We start from the raw sequence: 19,232 nt of genomic DNA on the forward strand, positions 1-19,232 counted from the left end.
TTACAACAATCTTCAACATCAATGAAAGTTGCATTCATAATAACAGCTCCTCCAATTCTTGTTCTCAAAGCATTAAAATCATTAACAAGCATCAATTGGTTTTCGTATGCATTAATCAATTCTGAGTTCTCTTTTTCACTTTCTGTAATTATTCTCATCAGGAAACTGTTCTTTTCACGTAAAGAAAAACATTGAAAAGAATTTTGTTTATCATTCAAAATCGATTGCTTCGAATATTGCTTGGTGTGTGACAGATGATTTGAATTTATTGATAAATCACGATTAAATTCTTGCATATCAACACTTCTTTCAATATCCATTTCTGAAACCAATGACGATGTTTGGGAAGTGCAAACTGGATATTGAATGGATGCACTTACACATGCAGAAGGATAATTCTGTGTTGGATAATAATTAGCTCCTCCTTCATACAAATGCTGTTCCTGATTTTCAATATGGGATAAATCTTTTTCTGATAATTCAAAATCTTTATTCTTTTCATTTGAATTTGATGTTTTATCATTAGTAAATAAAGTTTCACTATCGTTGCGTTCGTTACAAAGATTGGAAATACGTTTATCATCTAAATTTTCAGGCTCAGATTCACTTGAAATATCTTTATCGCAGTTATTGTCTTTCTGCCTCCTGATCTTGCACAATTCATCCAAGTTTTCTTTTCTGACAAAATACAAAGGTCTTGGGTAAATACTGCGATGTGCATATTGTCTCACTGATTCCAGTGAAGCTTGAAGCGGATATTGTTCAAGTATTGTGGAATTGAAACTTATCTGGGGGATTGTTTCGTCATTTGCCAAATTCATCAGCCATGAAGAAATTGATTCAATATCGCTATCATTCAGATTTCTTATTGTTGAATCTGTTCTTTCTTGATCATCAATCATTCTGCTCTCATTTTCAGTCAAAGATGGCGTTGATACAATATCATCGAAAGTTCTGAATTGTTCTGTTGAACTTATTCTTAAAGGAGAAAGAGGAGGACTCACCAAGAATGGAGAAGATGGAGAAGAGACTGAAGACAGCTGTGGAGAATGAAGTGAACTGATTGAAACCAGAGGAGATAAAGCTGGTAATGAGAAAAATCCTGGTTTTGATGGACTTAGTTCTCCTCTGTTGGCTTTTCTTTCCTCTTCAATTCTTGAAAAAGATTTGATCTTCGAAATTTTGTTGCTGAGATGAGCTGCAATGATTAAAATAAAACAAATATTGATTGGAAACCACGAAATAAATAATGATCAAACTTCTTGCAAAAGTCGATTGAGTGCTTTGAAAAAAAAGATATATGAAAATAATCTTTATTCTTAATTGCAAAAGAATGAAAAACCTTCTGCTATTCACTTTTCTCATTCTTCGAATCATCGCTTAATCAATATGATAAAAACGCAACCACACGATTATGTTTCGATATATTAGTTGTTGAAAGCAAACAAATAATGAATAGTTAATCGATAATCAATAAAAACACAAACCTTCTTATGGTAATTAGGTCTTTTATTCACAATTTTTTGAAAATTGATTTCTTTATTTATAATTATTTCTAATTGAAGTGAAAATGGGTGTGATCTTTATCTTTTTCTTTCATATCTATTTCTTTCAAAATGAACACTTTTTGGTCGTTCCAACAAAACTCATAGTTAGAATTTTATTTTGTATTTCATTATCACAATCCATTTGATTTATTTTGTTCAACTTTTTTGATATTTCTCAGTGTTTAAACATTCTTCAAGAATCCTTCACTTGATGGGTTATGTTGAAATGAATAGACTCCAATAATGAAAATCACGTATAAAGAATGTTCTTTTTTTGATTACTTCTTTCAATATCTGTTTTTCTTACACCAGACTTTTTTCTTTTCTATATATTTAGACATTCCAATCGTTTTGTTGATTTATTCCTTTCACCAGGCGAGTTTTGCAAGAAAAGTTGATTCATCTTAATGAATGCGTTAAGATATAGCAGTTTTGATATCAAAAAGATTTTATTGAATATGTTTTTTCAAATAATTCAAATTTTGATTGAATATAAATAACTGTTATTAATAATGAAAGATCCCTTTTTATTATCAATTAAATCAACATCTGAAAGTCTATTTGCTTCAATTGAAATTCATTTCTATATTTTTTGATTGTCAATCAAACTCTTTATTACAATGATTGAGAATTAAACAATTTTTTATGATTTCAAAGATAGAAAGTGAAAATTTTTAACAATATAAAGGAATTTTTGTGAAAATGAATAATGACAGATACAAAATGGAATATAAATTATTAATCTTGACTGTTTAGTCATTTATTTAATTCATTTCGATTTTCCAATGTGAAAAAAAAAATTAAATTTAGAAAATGGAAATAAACAACGATATGTTTTTAGAAAATGACTATCAAAATGTTTTTCATTTTATTTTGAAATAAATTACATTCGTTTGTTGATGCGTTTCTTTCATTGTCATTGCTTTTAACAAATCATTTAAGTTATTTAATTATGTTTTCTTGATCAATTTTTTGTCAAACTCCACTTATCCATTCATTTCCCCAGATATTTTTTAAATCGTTTGACACAAAGTTGCAAATTAATATTTTCTATTTTTTCCAGGTTTTTTATTTCAAAAACATATCTCATTCATGAAAAGATTTTTTCATTTTCATATTCAATCAAATTTTCTTGGTTATTCGGTGAAAATCTCATCAACTTTGAAAATTATTCAGTTTTTTCGAAAAAAATATTTTTGAAGTGACACATATCTGTTATTGTTTTTCGATAAAATCATCCTCCAAATATTCCTATTAATAGAGATAATTAATGATAAAGTTATTTTTTTCCAATGATTCTTCTTGTTTCATTCGCATTCAATTAAAAATTGTGTGCCAAGTGAACAACTTTCAGAATAACTTTCATATTTCAGTATTCAATGTGCGAAAGACTTCTCCATTCAATAACACTTAAAGAATTTCATTTCAATTGCTTCTTTCTGTTAAACAAAGCGACATTTGCACCTGTTCAAAGAATTCACAGCCAAATAAAATTGCTCATTATCAAATATTTTTCTGAAGGAGAAGTGTTTTTGTGTGATATGGCAGCAAACACAAATACCATCAATTGTCAATCCAACTTGCATGAATAGAAATTGAATATCCTTTTGAGCGCTGAGATGTCAAGCATTTAAGTCCCATTTTCATTGCTTTCCAGTGTCAAAAAAGGACCCATAAAGTTTTATGGTTAACGAATTTTCTCTTGGAAAGTTGAAAAAAATCGATTTTATGATGTTTTTCATAAAAATTCAAATATTTCAAAAAAGTTGGATTTTCATCAGTTTTTCATGTTCTTCCCATTTTTCACAATTTTGAATTGACCACGGTCATACTAACCTAACCTAAAATAAAAAGGGATGCTTCCCTTGGCTTCTCCAACACCCAGTCTGGAATACATCCAATAATTCTTTCAAGATCTCCGACAATTAAAGGCTCCTTCTTTTTGGATTTAATCAAATTTGCTCCTCCTTTTGTATCAATATTGAAGTGATACAGTTTTGTCTTCGCAGCACGAATCTCACTCATTGCTTGCTTCACAGCAAGCTTCACCTTCACACTGACGGATGAATCAGATTGACTTTCAGAAAGAAAATACAAACTTGGGATGATAGAAGCACACAGAGACTTCACTGAATAACGAAGTCCAATTCCCAAAAGCTTGAGAAATCCATATGTTGGATCTTCCTCCAATGGCCAGGTTGGAAAATGAAACTTTTCACAAAACAAACAAAACATTCCCCTCACCCATTCATGACTTTTTGATGTTTCTCCGTATGTTGGTGTCCCTCTTTTGATATATGTTTGTAAAGTCTCCGCGCTGTAAGTTCTGAGTGAATTAGATAATCGATTTGGTGTGTCGTAGACAAAGCGTGGAGAATCCATCGCTGGTGTGGAAGATCCAGTTGAAATCAAATCCAAAGGCCTGAACTCTTCGTCTTGTTCATAACCATACAATTCCTTTCTTGTTTTTCTCACTCTAAAAGCTTCATCAGTTGTAATTTGCTCAATAAATGTGTACGGTTTCTTTCTTGACATATTCAATTTGTGCAACAGAGCACTTTTCGTCTCAGCCGTGTCAAAAACAGTCCTTCGCTTTTTCTTTTCCTTTTTCTTCAGAAATGATCTTTGTTTCTTTTGTTTTCTTCCTTTCACTTTTGAAATTGCCAAATCTGAACTTGCAATGCTTCCACAATTTTCCTGCGAACTCTCATTTTCTTCTTTATCATTATCTATCAGCATGATCTCTTTATCTTCAGCGGTTTGTTTTCTATCCATTTCGTTCACTGAAAGTTTTTTTTCCTTTCCCTTCGAACCTTTGACACTCACTTTTTCACCATGAAGAACTTTTCTGATATCGATAAATGAAAGATTTTGCAGCTCTTCATTAATCTGAAAATTTCTCCCACTGTCAGGACATTGTTCATTTTCAGTTCCTTCTTTTTCTTGATTTTCTTTCTCTGATTGTCTTCTTGTCGATATGGTTGAAAGTTTGGATGCAGTATATATATCGGATGAAGAACGCCTTTGTTTGTACACTCTTTTCTTTTCCGTTTCATCCGTCTTTTGGTATTTCTTTAATGTTCCTTCGATGAATTTTGCGGTTCTGCTTTTCTTGGGTCTCCCTCTTTTTTTTCTTTTTTCACAGATTTTCTTTAATTCTTTGATATTCTTTTCCTGTTTTTTGTAATTGTCTGGATCTTCCTTTTCTGATTGCTCTTCCAGCTGAACAATTGTAACATTTGAAATCGTTGCACCACATATTTTGTCCTTCAAAGCATTAAAATCGTTCACAAGCATGAGTTGCTGCTCAAAAACAGAAATTATCTCCTCGACATTATCGTAACGAACTTGATTTATCGTGTTCTCCTTTGATAAAGATAGATCAACATGTTGCGATGAACGAATATTGAAACTTGATTGATTTTTATCGTAGTGAAACTCTTTCCGAAATTCTTCGTATTCGGTTTTTCGTGTTATCTCGGGGTAAATATGTTCATTTGTTCCATTTGTGGCTTCTGTTGCATTTACAGTTCTTTGCATGAATTGAAAATGACTCGAAAACATTTCTGGACATGCACAAACGGATGCAGATGAATATCCAACAAGTGAATCCGAAAATGTTGATGACTGTGCATAAGGATCGCTCCTATCAGAACTTTTATCCATTCCTTTCGATTCAGATTCTTCAGAATAGAAAGTCTCAGTTGATGAATTCGTCTCCTCCTCATTTGATGATTGTAAAGATTTTTCTGTTATTTCATTTTCCTTGTGGTTGCCTGAACTGAGTTTGTCTGGAAATTCGTCTGTTGAAGAATTATCTATATTGTCAATATTTCTTTTCATTCTCTCTGCGCAGAGCTCGTCAAGATTTTCTTTCCTAACGGAAAACAGCGGCCTTGGGAAAATGCTTTTATGTGCGCACTCACGAATGCAATCCAAAGACATTTGCTCTGGATACTGTTCCAAGACGGTTGAGTTAAAATCAAATTTGGGTAAGGAATCATCATTTTTCAAATTCATAAGCCATTGCGAGATTGATGATATTTGGTCAGCATTGTCTATTTTTTTCTTTTTGGCTTTTTCCTTTTGAGCAGCATTGTTTGCAATCCTTTCAAGTGATGGAGTGGAAATTACATCGTCGAAGCTACTGAATTGAACGGTTGAAGATTGACGAAGTGGGGACATTGGTGGGCTGATGAAGAAAGGAGAAGAAGGAGCGGAAATTGCATTTGAACGAATTGAAGGAGTGTGATGAGGGGTAGTTGTTGGAGTGAGTGGTGGCAAACGGTAGAAATTTGGCTGCGAAGGCGATGCAACTCCTTTCTGTGCTCTTCTCTCGTCTTCCTTTTGATTGGTGATCTCTTGATTTCGTTCTTTATAGAAAATTAATTGCCTATAATAAAAACGAAAGAAAGCATAAACAAACTGTAGAAATTCATAGAATTTTTGCTGTTAATTGAATAGAATAATAAAATTAGCACCAATGAAAAATGCTCCACAAACTATTTATCTCCAGCGTATCGGGATCTTCTTAACATTGCAATTTTTCTAATACGAAAAAAGAACAGGAAAAATCGATTAATTGTGAGAAATTGATGTTAAAGTGATGTTCCAAACTTGAATAAGTCACAAAATCTTCAAATATATACAAGAAATAAATTGGATTTATCAGGAAAATTTTTTTCCTTGGATGTGATCAAGATAGATGGAGATAATGGTTTGTTCCGCAACATATTATGGTCATGATCAATCAATTATTATTTTGTTTCAGATTTTTCCAAAGAGGAAAATAAGCGTATCAGATGTTGTCGATATTGAACAAGAGTTAATTTACAAGTATGTTGGCTATATTGTAATTAAAAAAATATTGATTTTGATTCAATTTTTTGATTAGTTCGTTTTTCAATTTTCCAGAGCTCGATCATGAAAAGGCATGTGTAACGAAGTGGAAACGCTGTTTGTTAGGTAATTTCACCGTGCTGCAAATAAGATTTCATAAGAAGGAAAAGCTGGACCTAATAATCCAAGTTAGCCAAATTTTGAATATTAAACGTTGAAAATGAATTGTTAAATCTTTTTATCAGGACATATGGTTAGGAGGTTAGAACACAAAGTCACAAGCAGGTTAATTTATCAGTTCTTTTTATGAAAACCGAATATTTTCATTGACGAATGAAAACAATAGTATTTTTTGTTTCCATTTAATCAAAAAAAGAAAAAATCAATATTTTAGTATATTAATGCAGTTTACTCATCTCATTCGTTTTTCAAAAACACTTTATTCATGTTAAAAACAAAGTTATTTTAAAAATAATCATCATATTCTTTGTTAAAAAAAGGATTTTTCAAACAATAATTCATTTTCGACAGTCAAAATAAACTTTTCATTGAAAGATAATTTTAAGATAAAAAACCAATAAGTTTTGGAGCAAAAAGAGGGAAAGATCGTAAGCTTAATTATTTAAATTAGGTTAGTGGTATTAAAGACCCATAACTTCATTTGAATTTTGCCGGTCAACCATCAAACCAATTATGACAAAAAATATCTCAAATGATAGACAAATCACCGCTCTATTATTCAATATCATTTTCATTCCATGCTAGTTCTTCAAGCCCTTCAAATTCTCAGTTTAGGTTAAACTTTTTTTTCTAACCTAACCTAACATTCATTGTCAGCTGTATGCCCGTTGAGAAATATAAACAAATCGACATTCCAGTTGCCAAATGCTTCTGTTCTGTAATGTCCAACAACAGAGTTGTCTTTTTCTGTGATGTTTCCCATGAAGGCGAACAAGGGCTCTTTCACAGAAGCAACAAGGGATTCTCACACAAAATGCACATTCATTCTTAATGCTATTTCGCATACTTCCTGGATGACAAAGAATCTGATGAACTTAGCGTAAAAAAAAACATTTTTCCACAGGAGATATGCTAGTGTTGTCAGAGTAATTGATGAACATCGCAAGAAGAATGGAGCAGAAAGTACTGAAAGTGAAAGCAAATAATATCAGCTGTATTTTCTAAAGGAATATTTGGATAAGTCGATTTGAAACAGAATGAAGAGGAGCAGTAAGTTGAAAATGAAGTAAATAGAGCATTTTATTCGAAGAATAAAAAAAAGAAGTGACGAGTTGAATCAGTTTTTCCGATTGATTGCTGTGTCATCTAATATTTGTTCATCATTTTATGATAGCGTTGAAATGAACTGCTGGAGCATGAACTTCGTAATGATGATTCAGCTCAATAAAAATTTAACACGTTTCATAAAATTTAAAACAAATTAATTTTATATACAGTCAAAGCCGGATAATATCACATCGGTTTTTGCACAACTTTTTGTGACTATATCCGATTGCGATAATATACGATGCTGCTTAACACAGAAAAAAATATAAATTAATTTCATAAATAATTAATTTTTGGTCGATTTTTTTATTTTTGGAAATTCTTCACAAATACACTTTTTTCACTTGCTTGAACAATTTTGATCATAAATACATATTATTTTGACTTATTTAAGCACATTTTTAAAAAAACGAAAAATTAAGATTTTTGATCAAATAATCGATTTTTCACTGAAAAAAGCACCCTTAATGAAAAAAATGTGATTATATATTTACAGCTCTGTGATTATTTGCAATGGAAAATGAATGAAAAACTAGAAAAAAATGTCGGTGCATGGAAAAATGTGACTATATTCGAATGTGATTTTATTCGAAGTGATCATATCCGGTTTAGACTGTATTGATATCTATCTGTATTATTTTTTATTTATAAGTTCTGTTTGAAAAGTTGAGAAACTTCTATTTTTTTCTGAAGTTTCTTTTATTTGTTTTTTGTTAATATTTATTAAACTTGATCAAAAAAATCCGTTCTATCTTCAAACATGAAAAAGGTATGTTTTTTTATATAAATAAAAAAAACAAATATATATTTCAGGAATTAAAGCTAAATACTTGTTATTAATCAATTTATTTTTTTGATCAATAAATACTACAATTGATTTTATTTTTTCGATTTTTGATATTTTTTTATGATTTCAAAAAAAATCAGCCATATGAAATCAATAAAAAAAGCATTGACAATTCAGTGAAACTTCTATTCCTGTTCAAATATTATTATAATGCAAACAATTTTCAAATCACACCTTTTATGAATATTCTCCTGATATTTCTTCAAAAAACAAATATGTTTTCTAAAATGAAAATAAGTTATTATTATAGATTTCGTTGCAAATATTTTTTTTGCATTATAATGTTATATTCATTGTGATATGTGTACAGAATAAGTTTGGAACAAAACGTGATTTTTTTCAAAAATTAAAAAATTTCGCCTTATATCAAAAAAAATCACCCATTTATGAAAGTCTTTCAAACTCTGAAAATCCTCAGTTAAGGTTAAACTATTTCCCTTGCCCCTTCCCATTACCAAAATATTATTAAAAAAACTTCATCCAATCCTTCTTTGTTCAAAGAGAAAACAGAATAATCATTTTTGATCTCTTTCTATTGTCTTTTCACAATGCTGTTGTTCAATAATTTATTTTCCCTTGAGATCTTCAATTTCCTTTTTATTTCAAAGCAAATATTCGCTTCATTTTGAAATTTCATTTTCAAAAAATCACACACTCACAAAGTCTCTATCAAAAATTATTATTGTTCACCCAAAATAGTATCATGTATTTGTGGTTCATCTTTTGGCATCATCTTTTTTTATATCTTTTTTGTCACAGATGACATTAATCTGATAATTTCATATTTCTAAATTTTTTAACAGAAACAATTATTTCAAATTTCAAACAATAAACATGAAAAAAAAGAATTGACAAAATAATTTCGACATGTTCAGAAAATCCCATTTCGGACTCATTAATAAGTGATATCTATGATTCCTTTTTTATGTCAATCTTTTCCAATAAAAAAGAAAGAAAGAAAAGTGAAGAATTCAGTTTTCACTTGTTTATTAATCATCAAAATATGAAAGTGTTTTCAAAGATTATTTTGAAAAATAAAAATTGAAAAAATAACAGCTATTCTCAACCATAGAATCCTTCCACATGGAAGAATCTTAAATGTTTGATAACCTTCGAACAGTATTAGATGCATTTCTATTTTGATGAAAAAATTCAGTGTGTTAAAATTAATCTACATAACTTGACTATTCAAACTGTATTAGTGTTGCGCGCTGAAAAACACTGAATCAATAAAAAATGAACGAAACAAAAATTGAAAAGTTGGAAGGAAAAACAACGAAAATTGTTTGATTTAAACAAGATGTCTACAAATACATATCGGATTAACAATCGAAAAATAAGAATTACAATTCAACAAAAACTCCATTTATCAAAACATTCGAAAAAGGTGTTGGAAAATCAATCAAAAGAATAAATATGAGAAACAACAGAAAATAAATACTTATGTCTATTAACAATCAGAAAGGGAAATACAATCACAAATGCTTAAAAACGAAAAAAAATAGATAAATAAAAACAGTTGTTTTGGTGAATGACATAATCAAGCAAAAAAAAAAACACAAACAAAATAAAAACAAATATTCATTTGAGGCTTTCCCACAAATCAAAACACATTCTCAAAAATAAAAAACTTTATTTTTTAAAATAAAAATCTTTCATCAATTCCACAAAGCAACCACTGGTAATGCAGCTGCTCTGATATTTCCATTCCACCAACAAAACACTTATTCAAAACAACACCATCCATATTTATCCATCCATATTTCTTCCATTTCCTTTTCCTGCTCGCCTTCATTCCCATTCCAAACTATTTCAAACTGCAACTGCTGCTGGTGTTTCCCTCATCTTTATCATCTTCATCATCCCCATCAACTTCACCAATTTCATCATTATCATTATCATTAAAATCCTCTTCCTCATTATCCTGTCCATTCGCTTCGCAATACATCAACGACTGAATCGCAACTGCATCTGAAACTGTCATGATCAGCGCTTCTTTCGGAAAGAGCCCAAGAAACTCCCGCTTCAAATCTCCCAATGTCGGCCGCAGCCCTGTCTCGCCTGACAGACACCCCTTCACCACCTCTTCGAGAGTCGAGTGTTCATCCCCCATCCTCGGCCTCTCCCCACAAACAATCCTGTCTCCCGCAATCGCTGCCTCATACTCCCCAAACGGAATCTCCAGTGTCACACACTCCCACAGCATCATCCCGATTGAGAACACAACTGACTCCTTTGTTGCCCCCATCTTCTTGTTCATCAGCAGCTCTGGCGCCTTCCATCTCAGGCACTCCTTTCTGAAGGCATCCTCATCCTCTTCAAATGCAGATGAGGGAAGGGAGTCATCATCATCATCATCATCATCACTGGCAGATGTCACAACTGTTGACGATGAGATGGATGACGAGTCTGAATCATCATCTGACAATAAGTCCGAATGCATCACAATACAAATCACCATGTGTTCTGAGAACAACACAATGTGCGGACTAAGACTGGACAATGATTGAAGAGGGTTTTCCATTTCATCAAACGAGTGGAGAGCAAGACTGGCCACCCAGAACAGGATCTGGGCAGCTGTTTGCTCCCTCTCCTGAAGAGTGCCAATCGCCATCTCCTTTGTTTTATTCTTTCCATGAAGCAGCATGAACATCGAATCCCTCAGATCCACAATCAGCTTTTCATATGGTGGTGAACAGGCCATTGCATCCACCAGATTCGATATCGATGAAGTAGTTGGACACAAATCTTCCATTCGAACAAATGTCGAATCTGAATCAGTCGTTGAAGTGGATGAAATGGATGGAGATGGTGTTCTCTTTCTAATCTCTTCTTCTTCCTTCTCATCGACCTTCTCCAGCATCCATTCTGGAATCTTGTCTGAATCTCTTCCCAGAATATATTCAGTTGACCCACTCTCAGACAGAAGATGCTCAGATGACTCCGAATGTCCCAAGCGTTTCTCATACACTCTCTTCTTTATCCTCTCTTCATTCTTCTTTTCTGCCTCCCTCTCAGCTCTCTTCCACTGCTCCTCTGGCGACATCTCCATCGTCACCATCTCAAACGCCTTCGGGTCTTTTTTCACAGTGTCATTCACAATCTCTCTCAGATCTTTGTTCTCGTTCTTTGCCTTTCTCCATCGAACAGCTAATATTATTGATACGACAAGAACAATCACAAGAATAACTGCCATGATAATCACAATCAGCAACCAATAGGATTTCCTTTCTTTCCCACTTTCAACAATCCTTCCATCCCCATTTCCCTTTGTTTCGCTTGCATTCTTCAGAATGATTGAATTTGTTGAGGAAGGAGACTTTGCATTCCCAAACAAAATATACGCACTCACCTCAATTTCATCTCCACAACTGCTGATTAGATCTTTTCCCACACTTCCTTCAACTTCTCTTTCGGATAAAACCCCATTTGAATCAAAATCATAATGTTCAATCTCTTTCTCTTCTCCTTTTCTCTTCACAACTGAGAATGACAGATTACATGGAATAAGAAGCAATCCTTTGAATATCAACTTCATTCTATCTGTCTCTTCTTTTGCTTCCACCCTCTCCAGCACAGGAATGAAGAACGATGAATCCCTCTCAGAAACAATCCCTTCAAAACTGCACCCGTCATTCAGCATCCAGAGTGATGAATTATCCTTCCATCCATCTCCTCCCTTCAAACTCATCACATTCAATGTTCCTGAATCTGAACAGATGATGTTTCTTCTCAGCGATGGATACCCTTCAAAAGTTGGATTATTGTTCTCAAATCTTCCTTCATTAACAGTCAACTCCCCTCCACTCATTGTTATTCCTCCTTCTGGTGAATTCGATATTGAAGTGTCTTTCATCAACGCAGAACTCTTCACAACATCCACAAGAGAACCTTCCCATCTGCATATCTCTTCCCCTTCATTCAAATATTGCTCATTTCTTTCCTTTGAACTCCCATCAAAAAGGCAACTGTCCATTTTCACATCTGTGCAATCCTCCAATTTCATTAATTTTCCTTTTGTGGTCTTTGAACTGATTCCAACTATTGTGCAATTTGCCAACTGCATCGTCTTTTTCATTGACAAGCAAGATATCAGTGATACTCCATTTCCTTCAACCATGATATTTTCTGTATTGAAATCCTTAATTGTTAATTGAACACATTTGTTTATATTTACCAGAGAAGTTATAATTGTTGAATTACAAATTGTTAATGAATCAATTACTGATGGAAGAGAAGATGAAAGATATAATGTATATTTTTGAAGAATGAGATTTGATATTGCACATCCATCAACTTGTAATTCTCCTTTTTCCATGTTTATTATGCGAAATGGGATGTTTGCAAATGCAGAATTTCCTTCTTCATCAGATTGTTTTGAACTGAATGAACAATTCATAATTTCAAGCATTCCTCCTTCTGGTGAGATCAACGATTCGTGTGAAGAGATGAAATTCGAATCAAATACAAAGTTCACTCTCATCAACGAGACTGTTCCGGCTGTTGTAACCAATGCATCCTTTCTTTTTTCAATCTCTGATTTCACTTCAACTTCACACATTTCTCTGCTCTTCGAACTCAAACTCATTTCTTTCAGATTTATCTCTTCATCAATCACACTTTCTTCAACAATGAACATTTGACTGATGAAATCTGAAGTCAAATGCATCAGTCCATAATCGATTGAATCACATGGAAGTGTGTTTGTTCCGCATTGTCTCTCATTCGATCCATTCACACTGCTCACAATAATGGTGTCACTCTGATGGATAGTCACAAATCCAATAAGATCTGTATCTTCTTTGTGCTCACAACTATCCATTCCATATATTGCATTGTAACGATTGTAATGACGATCTCGAAGATCAGACTGGAATTGGCTTTCATTGATCTGGGATGTGATGTTGAAACATTCAATGAAAATGTCATTTCCCACTCTTGCTGTATTTGAACTGAATTTCATTCTCACAAATGTGAAATTCAATTCTCCTCTTTCCTTTGTTGCCAGATACACACCTCCTCCTTTCCCATTGGTGCAGCTGCAACGGCTGATTGTTGAGTCAACCATCTTCATCGATCCAGATGCACCCAATGTGAAGAATATTGCACCTCCTTTTTCACTCATTTCCGCTTTGTCTTCTGTGATGTTGCTCGAATTCACAACCAAACAAGTCTTTTTCTCACTCTTCGATTCCAAAACGCTTGCTCCATTTCCAATTCTCTTCACCCCTGAAAATGATGAATTATCAATATTAAGACTCATTTCCTCACCCACTTCATTTATCTTCAATCCTGATTCAGATTTCTTGATTGATAAAATGCATCCACCACTTTCATTCAACGATTCAACTCGAACATTCACAAAATGGCAAGTAATTCCAGAATCATGAATGACAAAAATACTGTTTCCAACATTGCATGATTCCATCGACAGATCATTCACTTCCACATTGCCTCCAATCACATCTACAAATACACAATCAAATCCATTGTTTACTCCAGCCTCTGAATGGAATGAACATTCACTTATCACCAAAGTTCCTTCTTTGTTTGAAATAATTGTTTTGGCTGAATTGTCAAATCCAGTTGACAGTTTCAGTTGGATATTCGTCAATTCAAAATGAATATCATTTTCCATGAAATATTCCAGCTGACTTCCAATCGCCTTTTCAAAATTCAATTTGGCTTTCACATTCTCTTCTCCAATCGTTGCACTTTTTTTGATCTGATAATTGGACACATTGAATGAATCTCGAACAATAGTTGATTCTTCAATCTGAATTGTTTTTCTTCCAATTTCCTTTTTCATGTTTTTCATTCCTTTCCACATCGTTTGGCATGGCTCTTCCTCACTTCCGCATCTTGCAACATCATATCCTTCAGATGAGATAAATATCTCAATGGAGCTGTATGGAATTAGAAACATGAACAAATCCTTTTCTTGATGATTGTTATCACTTCCAACAAAAAGAGTTTTGTCATTTGTCATTGATGAGTAATCAAACTTGAACGAAGCATTTGTCACAGAAGAATTAAAATCCTTTCCCAAAATGAACATGTTTTTTCCATATTCTCCATCATTTCTTTCAAACAACAAATTTCCTGACAATTCAAACATCGCATCTGCATCTATCAACGAAAGAAACATTCCTCCTCCTTTCCCTTTACTTCCACTCGTTGATGGAGCACAACACTTTTCAAATCTTGTTGAAGATACATGAAATTCAGAGGGATTATCCAATGAAACTGACAGTCCTCCCCCTCCTTTTCCATTCTCATTCACTTTGCATATCCTGAATGTGCAATTCTCAATTCTCATTGAATCTTTGCTTCCATCACCATTCGAATCCACATGAAGGCATCCCCCATCTCCTGCTCCTCTTGTTATGTTCTCAAATGAGGTGTTCGTCAATGTGGTTGATGAACACTTCTCAACCTGAATTGCTCCACAACTCGGCAAATCACAATTTGTGATCGAGCAATTCTGGATTTTGGCTGAACTGCTTGTGGCAATCTCAATCAATCCACTCACTCCATTTGATGTTGTTTGGTTGATAATCACCTCGTCCATCATGCATTCACAACTCCCATTCACAACAATCACACACACTCCAAATCTCACTTCTTCTACACTTCCTCCACATTTCATCCGGATAATCTCCACATTTCCTCTACTCGCACTCACAAACACATAATTCTCAGAATCCACTCCATCCCCCATCTTCATCCCACAATCAGCAAATCTCATTGTACCTCCTAAAGAATGGATAAATGATGATCGTTCCCCGATTGATCCTCCCAATTCAAACAATATCCCTGTCAATGTTGATGAAACACTGTTCATCACCAATGCTTCTTGTGTTTTTGTTCCTGTTCCTCCAACTTTCAATCCAACATCTTTGTTGCTCGAATCAATCACATATGACTGTTCATTCAACTTCACTTCTTCAACAAATGAAAATGTGCTTGTCAGTCTGATCACTCTCTTTGAACTCGGAAACTGAACTTCTCCAACATTCCCAATTCCTATGCATGGGAAATCTTCATATCCACACAGCCTGAATTCACTTCCTTGTTCTCTCCCACTCACATATGCTGGTGATGAAAATGTTCGAAGAAACACAACAAGTGGAACAATCAACTCTGGCTTGTTTCGTTCTCTTCCACAAAGTTCAATCAAATCCACAACATTCACTTCAATCACTGGATTGAATCCAATTGAAGTGCTGTTGATAACAGCTGACAAGTCCTGTGCTTCCACAAACAAATTCTTCCCTCCCAATGTTGCAGCACAACCAGCAAAACTCACTGATGATATTGAAAAGTCAAATGAGCTATCTGCCAGCCATAGCATCACTCCTCCTCCATATCCGCTGCACTTCGTTTTGTTGAATTTTGTTGTTCCTCCGCTGTGCGATGTTGACGTTCCAATTCTAACTTGACTTGAAGAAGATGTCAACTCAACCTTTATCCCTCCTCCATTCCCATTCGCACATTCACATCCTTCTATTGTTGTGTTCCACACCACAAATGTCTCTCCTCCCTTCACTCTTTTTGTCATCACCACTCCATCTCCTCCTGTCCGATTAACATTTCGAACTGTCACATTCCCCAGTAAACTCTCTCCTGATGACGATCCTGCTGATGATGGTTCAGCGAAAAGAGGCCGACTCATTTTTATATTTTCTATCTTCACATCTATCATCCTCAACTGCCTCAGTGCCATCACAAATATCGATGCTGACATTCCGCTCCCACCTGATGTCGAAGAACTGATCGCAACATCCTCCAACGAAAGTGTCCCACTCCCCACAGACACCACAAATACACTCGGTGATGTGCTTCTTGCTGCGTTGTGGTCGATCCCCAAATGCCCCACCTCCAGTTGGCCAGAAGATATGCTGAACAGCGTTGTCGATGAAGAAGAAAGCGAATTCGTACTAATCACATTCACTGACTTCCCTCTCCCAACAATCAAAATCTTCTTTCCACCAACATTGATCGTAGCCCCTTCACTCACATGCCTCCCATTCAGCACTGAAATTCCGAAACTAATTAAATTATAGCATTTATTCACGCAATATCCAATCGTTTTACAAGGCATCGTCTCATTAATTCCGCATAATTCATTCGAGTCATTTCCATTCTCTCCAACATAAATTGTTTTGTCCTTCAGCCAATCCTTCTTTTCTATCTGCTGATTACCATTATAATAATAGCACACTCTCTTATCATTAGTATTTGTTGTGTAAGATTCGTAGAACGGATTGTTCGATGAAAAAAGATTGTAATAATCTGAAAAATACACATCATGGCCATATGGAGTGGAAATTCTTGTACATCTGCAATCGTGGAAGAAGAAGAAATAGCAATAAATGTTGTTGCTTGGAGCTGTTTTTTGACTCGTGTGAAAATCCAATCCTCCGCCACATGAATATGTAGAGCACGAAATGAACTGAATACTTCTCATTTTGAATGCAGATGGAACACTTTGACAATACATCCCTCCGCCAATTGAACCTGTTGAGCACGAAGTGAATAGACACTCAAACACACAAGCACTCTCCCCTTTGCCGTTTTCTGTTCCGACACATCCAGATCCAGAAACATAAAAAGTGTTAAGATAAAGTCCTCCTCCAAAACTTTTCGCTTTGCAATTCCGGAATTTACACCCACTGATCCTGACACATGACGAAATCGAATAAACATACATTCCTCCTCCAGTACTATTTTGTGCAGTGCAAGCATTGAATGAGTTGTTCTCAATCTTGATTGAACTGATCGAATAGCAAAAAATTCCTCCCCCATCAGAAGATGCAGTGCAGTCATTGAACGAACAAAATCTCACTGAAAGTGTTCCTGATGAAATACTATACATGTTTATCGCTCCTCCATTCGAAGCCCTATCTGTAACTGTGCTTTGATTTCCAGTGGTTTTTGAGCCATTCCACACGCACCAGGTGAATGAATTCGCCCCATTGTCTGTAATCTGCTGTCTCGCTGGTTTCGATGGATTCCCCTCGCTCCCGCTGACTGCAACATTCTGAGTGCGATAGCACCTGGTAAATGAGGTGTTCGAGGCAGACAACGAAGATGAAGGGCTGTTCAGCGATGGGACAATGCCCCCATCATAAACATCCCACACCGATGAAAACAAGCACCCACTCATCAGAAATGCTCTTTCGTTCAGCCCTTCAGCCAGATGTGTTGTTTTCGATGGATTTGTGGAGATGTTGAAGAATTCTAATTGGGAAAGAGAAACAAAGTGAAATGAGATGAATGGGGCTGAAGATACACAAAATGATGAGAATTGTGAAGAACAAACAGAAATGAAGCATTTCTCTGAAATCTCTCCTTCCACTGCTTTTGAAGAGAAAAGTGGAGGAAATATCTGTTCTGTCAAGGTTGAAGATGATCTGAGGGAAATGTTGGTGAACAATCCACAGCTCCCACACAAATCAAAGGGGGGTGTCTCTCTCTCAACTCCAATTACACATCCACTCACCTCAACAAAACTTCCATTTGATGCCCTGAGCACACTCTCCCCATCCATTTCCCTCAATCCCAATGAATTCAGTTTCATTGATGAATTGACCAAAACAACACTTCCCTCAACCCCACTCCCACCGCACACACCCTCCTTTCCCCACATTTTCCACTCTTCACAAAAACCCCATTTTCGAACTTTCCCAATCTCTCCCCTTCCTTCATTCCATTGTTTTGTGTATTTCTTCATCATTCTCCCTTCATTCCTGATTTCTCTCGCTCCTCCTTCTTTTCCTTCAATATATGTGTCGAATAAATTACTATCTCCATATTTGTTGTTTTGAGCCTTCTCTCGACATGTGCCTTCAGGATAATCCAATTCTCCTTCTTTCGCTGATTCCTCAACAAATCCTGCTCCATTACTTGCAGCACCCTTGCACACGCACCTCACACTAATTATCCACACGCAATAAAATATTCCTGACAACTTCAATGTCATGCCTCTCCAACTGTTATCTTTTCTTTTTTCAGTCACAGACTAATATGGGTACTTCAACTATAAAAAAAAACATTCGAATTTCGTTGAATATCATATTATTATATGAAAATAAATTTAATTCTTTGTTTGTTTTTCAACATTTATTTATGATCCGATGAATAATAGTGAATGATTCATCCATTTTTGTTTATGTTCTGATATTTCAGCCATCATTCTCCGTCCAGCGATATCTGCCTCTGAGATGGAACAACATATGATTAAGAGTATATAATTTTGATGATTGTATTTTCATGAGAAAAGGTATCAGGAAAAGAAATGACTTTTGTGAAGATTGATGAAAACAGATGAATGGAAGAGGTGCGAATGATGGAAGTTTTGCGATTCTGCACCACATATAAATGTATGTCTTTTGGTGGATTATTTGTGATATTTTTATTTGAAGAGATTTTCGATGTTTTGAAAGAAATGATTGTTTTTGCCTCGATTAGCTGAAATGGACACTTTTCACAGAAGGGATGGAATTTGTGGAACAAGGTTATATGAGTATTTGGGTTGGGATTTTGATGTGCTTTTCTTGAAGAAATAGATGGGATTTCAGTTCAAGGGAAAGAGGCAGAATGAAGAAATGAGTGAAAATGGATATTTATTATTGAGACAAGGGAGCAGCAGGAAGGGATGCAATTTGCAATTGGTATGTGACAAACTCTGTTTTATTGACTTTTTTCAT

The 19,232-nt window shown here is 34.6% G+C and overlaps 2 protein-coding genes across 2 annotated transcripts; both read right to left on the reverse strand.

Annotated features, from left to right (window-relative positions):
- Positions 1-3,383: 3,383 nt before the first annotated feature.
- Positions 3,384-4,322, reverse strand: MONOS_16044 (uncharacterized protein; the record flags this gene model as incomplete). The annotated part of the gene is made up of 1 exon (XM_067868953.1): positions 3,384-4,322. The coding sequence occupies one exon, from the start codon at positions 4,320-4,322 to the stop codon at positions 3,384-3,386; it is 939 nt and encodes a 312-aa protein (XP_067719606.1).
- A 6,005-nt stretch (positions 4,323-10,327) lies between these two features.
- Positions 10,328-18,505, reverse strand: MONOS_3732 (uncharacterized protein; the record flags this gene model as incomplete). The annotated part of the gene is made up of 1 exon (XM_067873751.1): positions 10,328-18,505. One exon carries the CDS (start codon positions 18,503-18,505, stop codon positions 10,328-10,330), a length of 8,178 nt encoding a protein of 2,725 aa, XP_067719607.1.
- Between the last annotated feature and the right edge of the window lie 727 nt (positions 18,506-19,232).

This window comes from Monocercomonoides exilis, assembly GCF_001643675.1.
Source record: "Monocercomonoides exilis strain PA203 chromosome Unknown scaffold60-472593, whole genome shotgun sequence".
Taxonomy (NCBI): Eukaryota; Preaxostyla; order Oxymonadida; family Polymastigidae; genus Monocercomonoides; species Monocercomonoides exilis.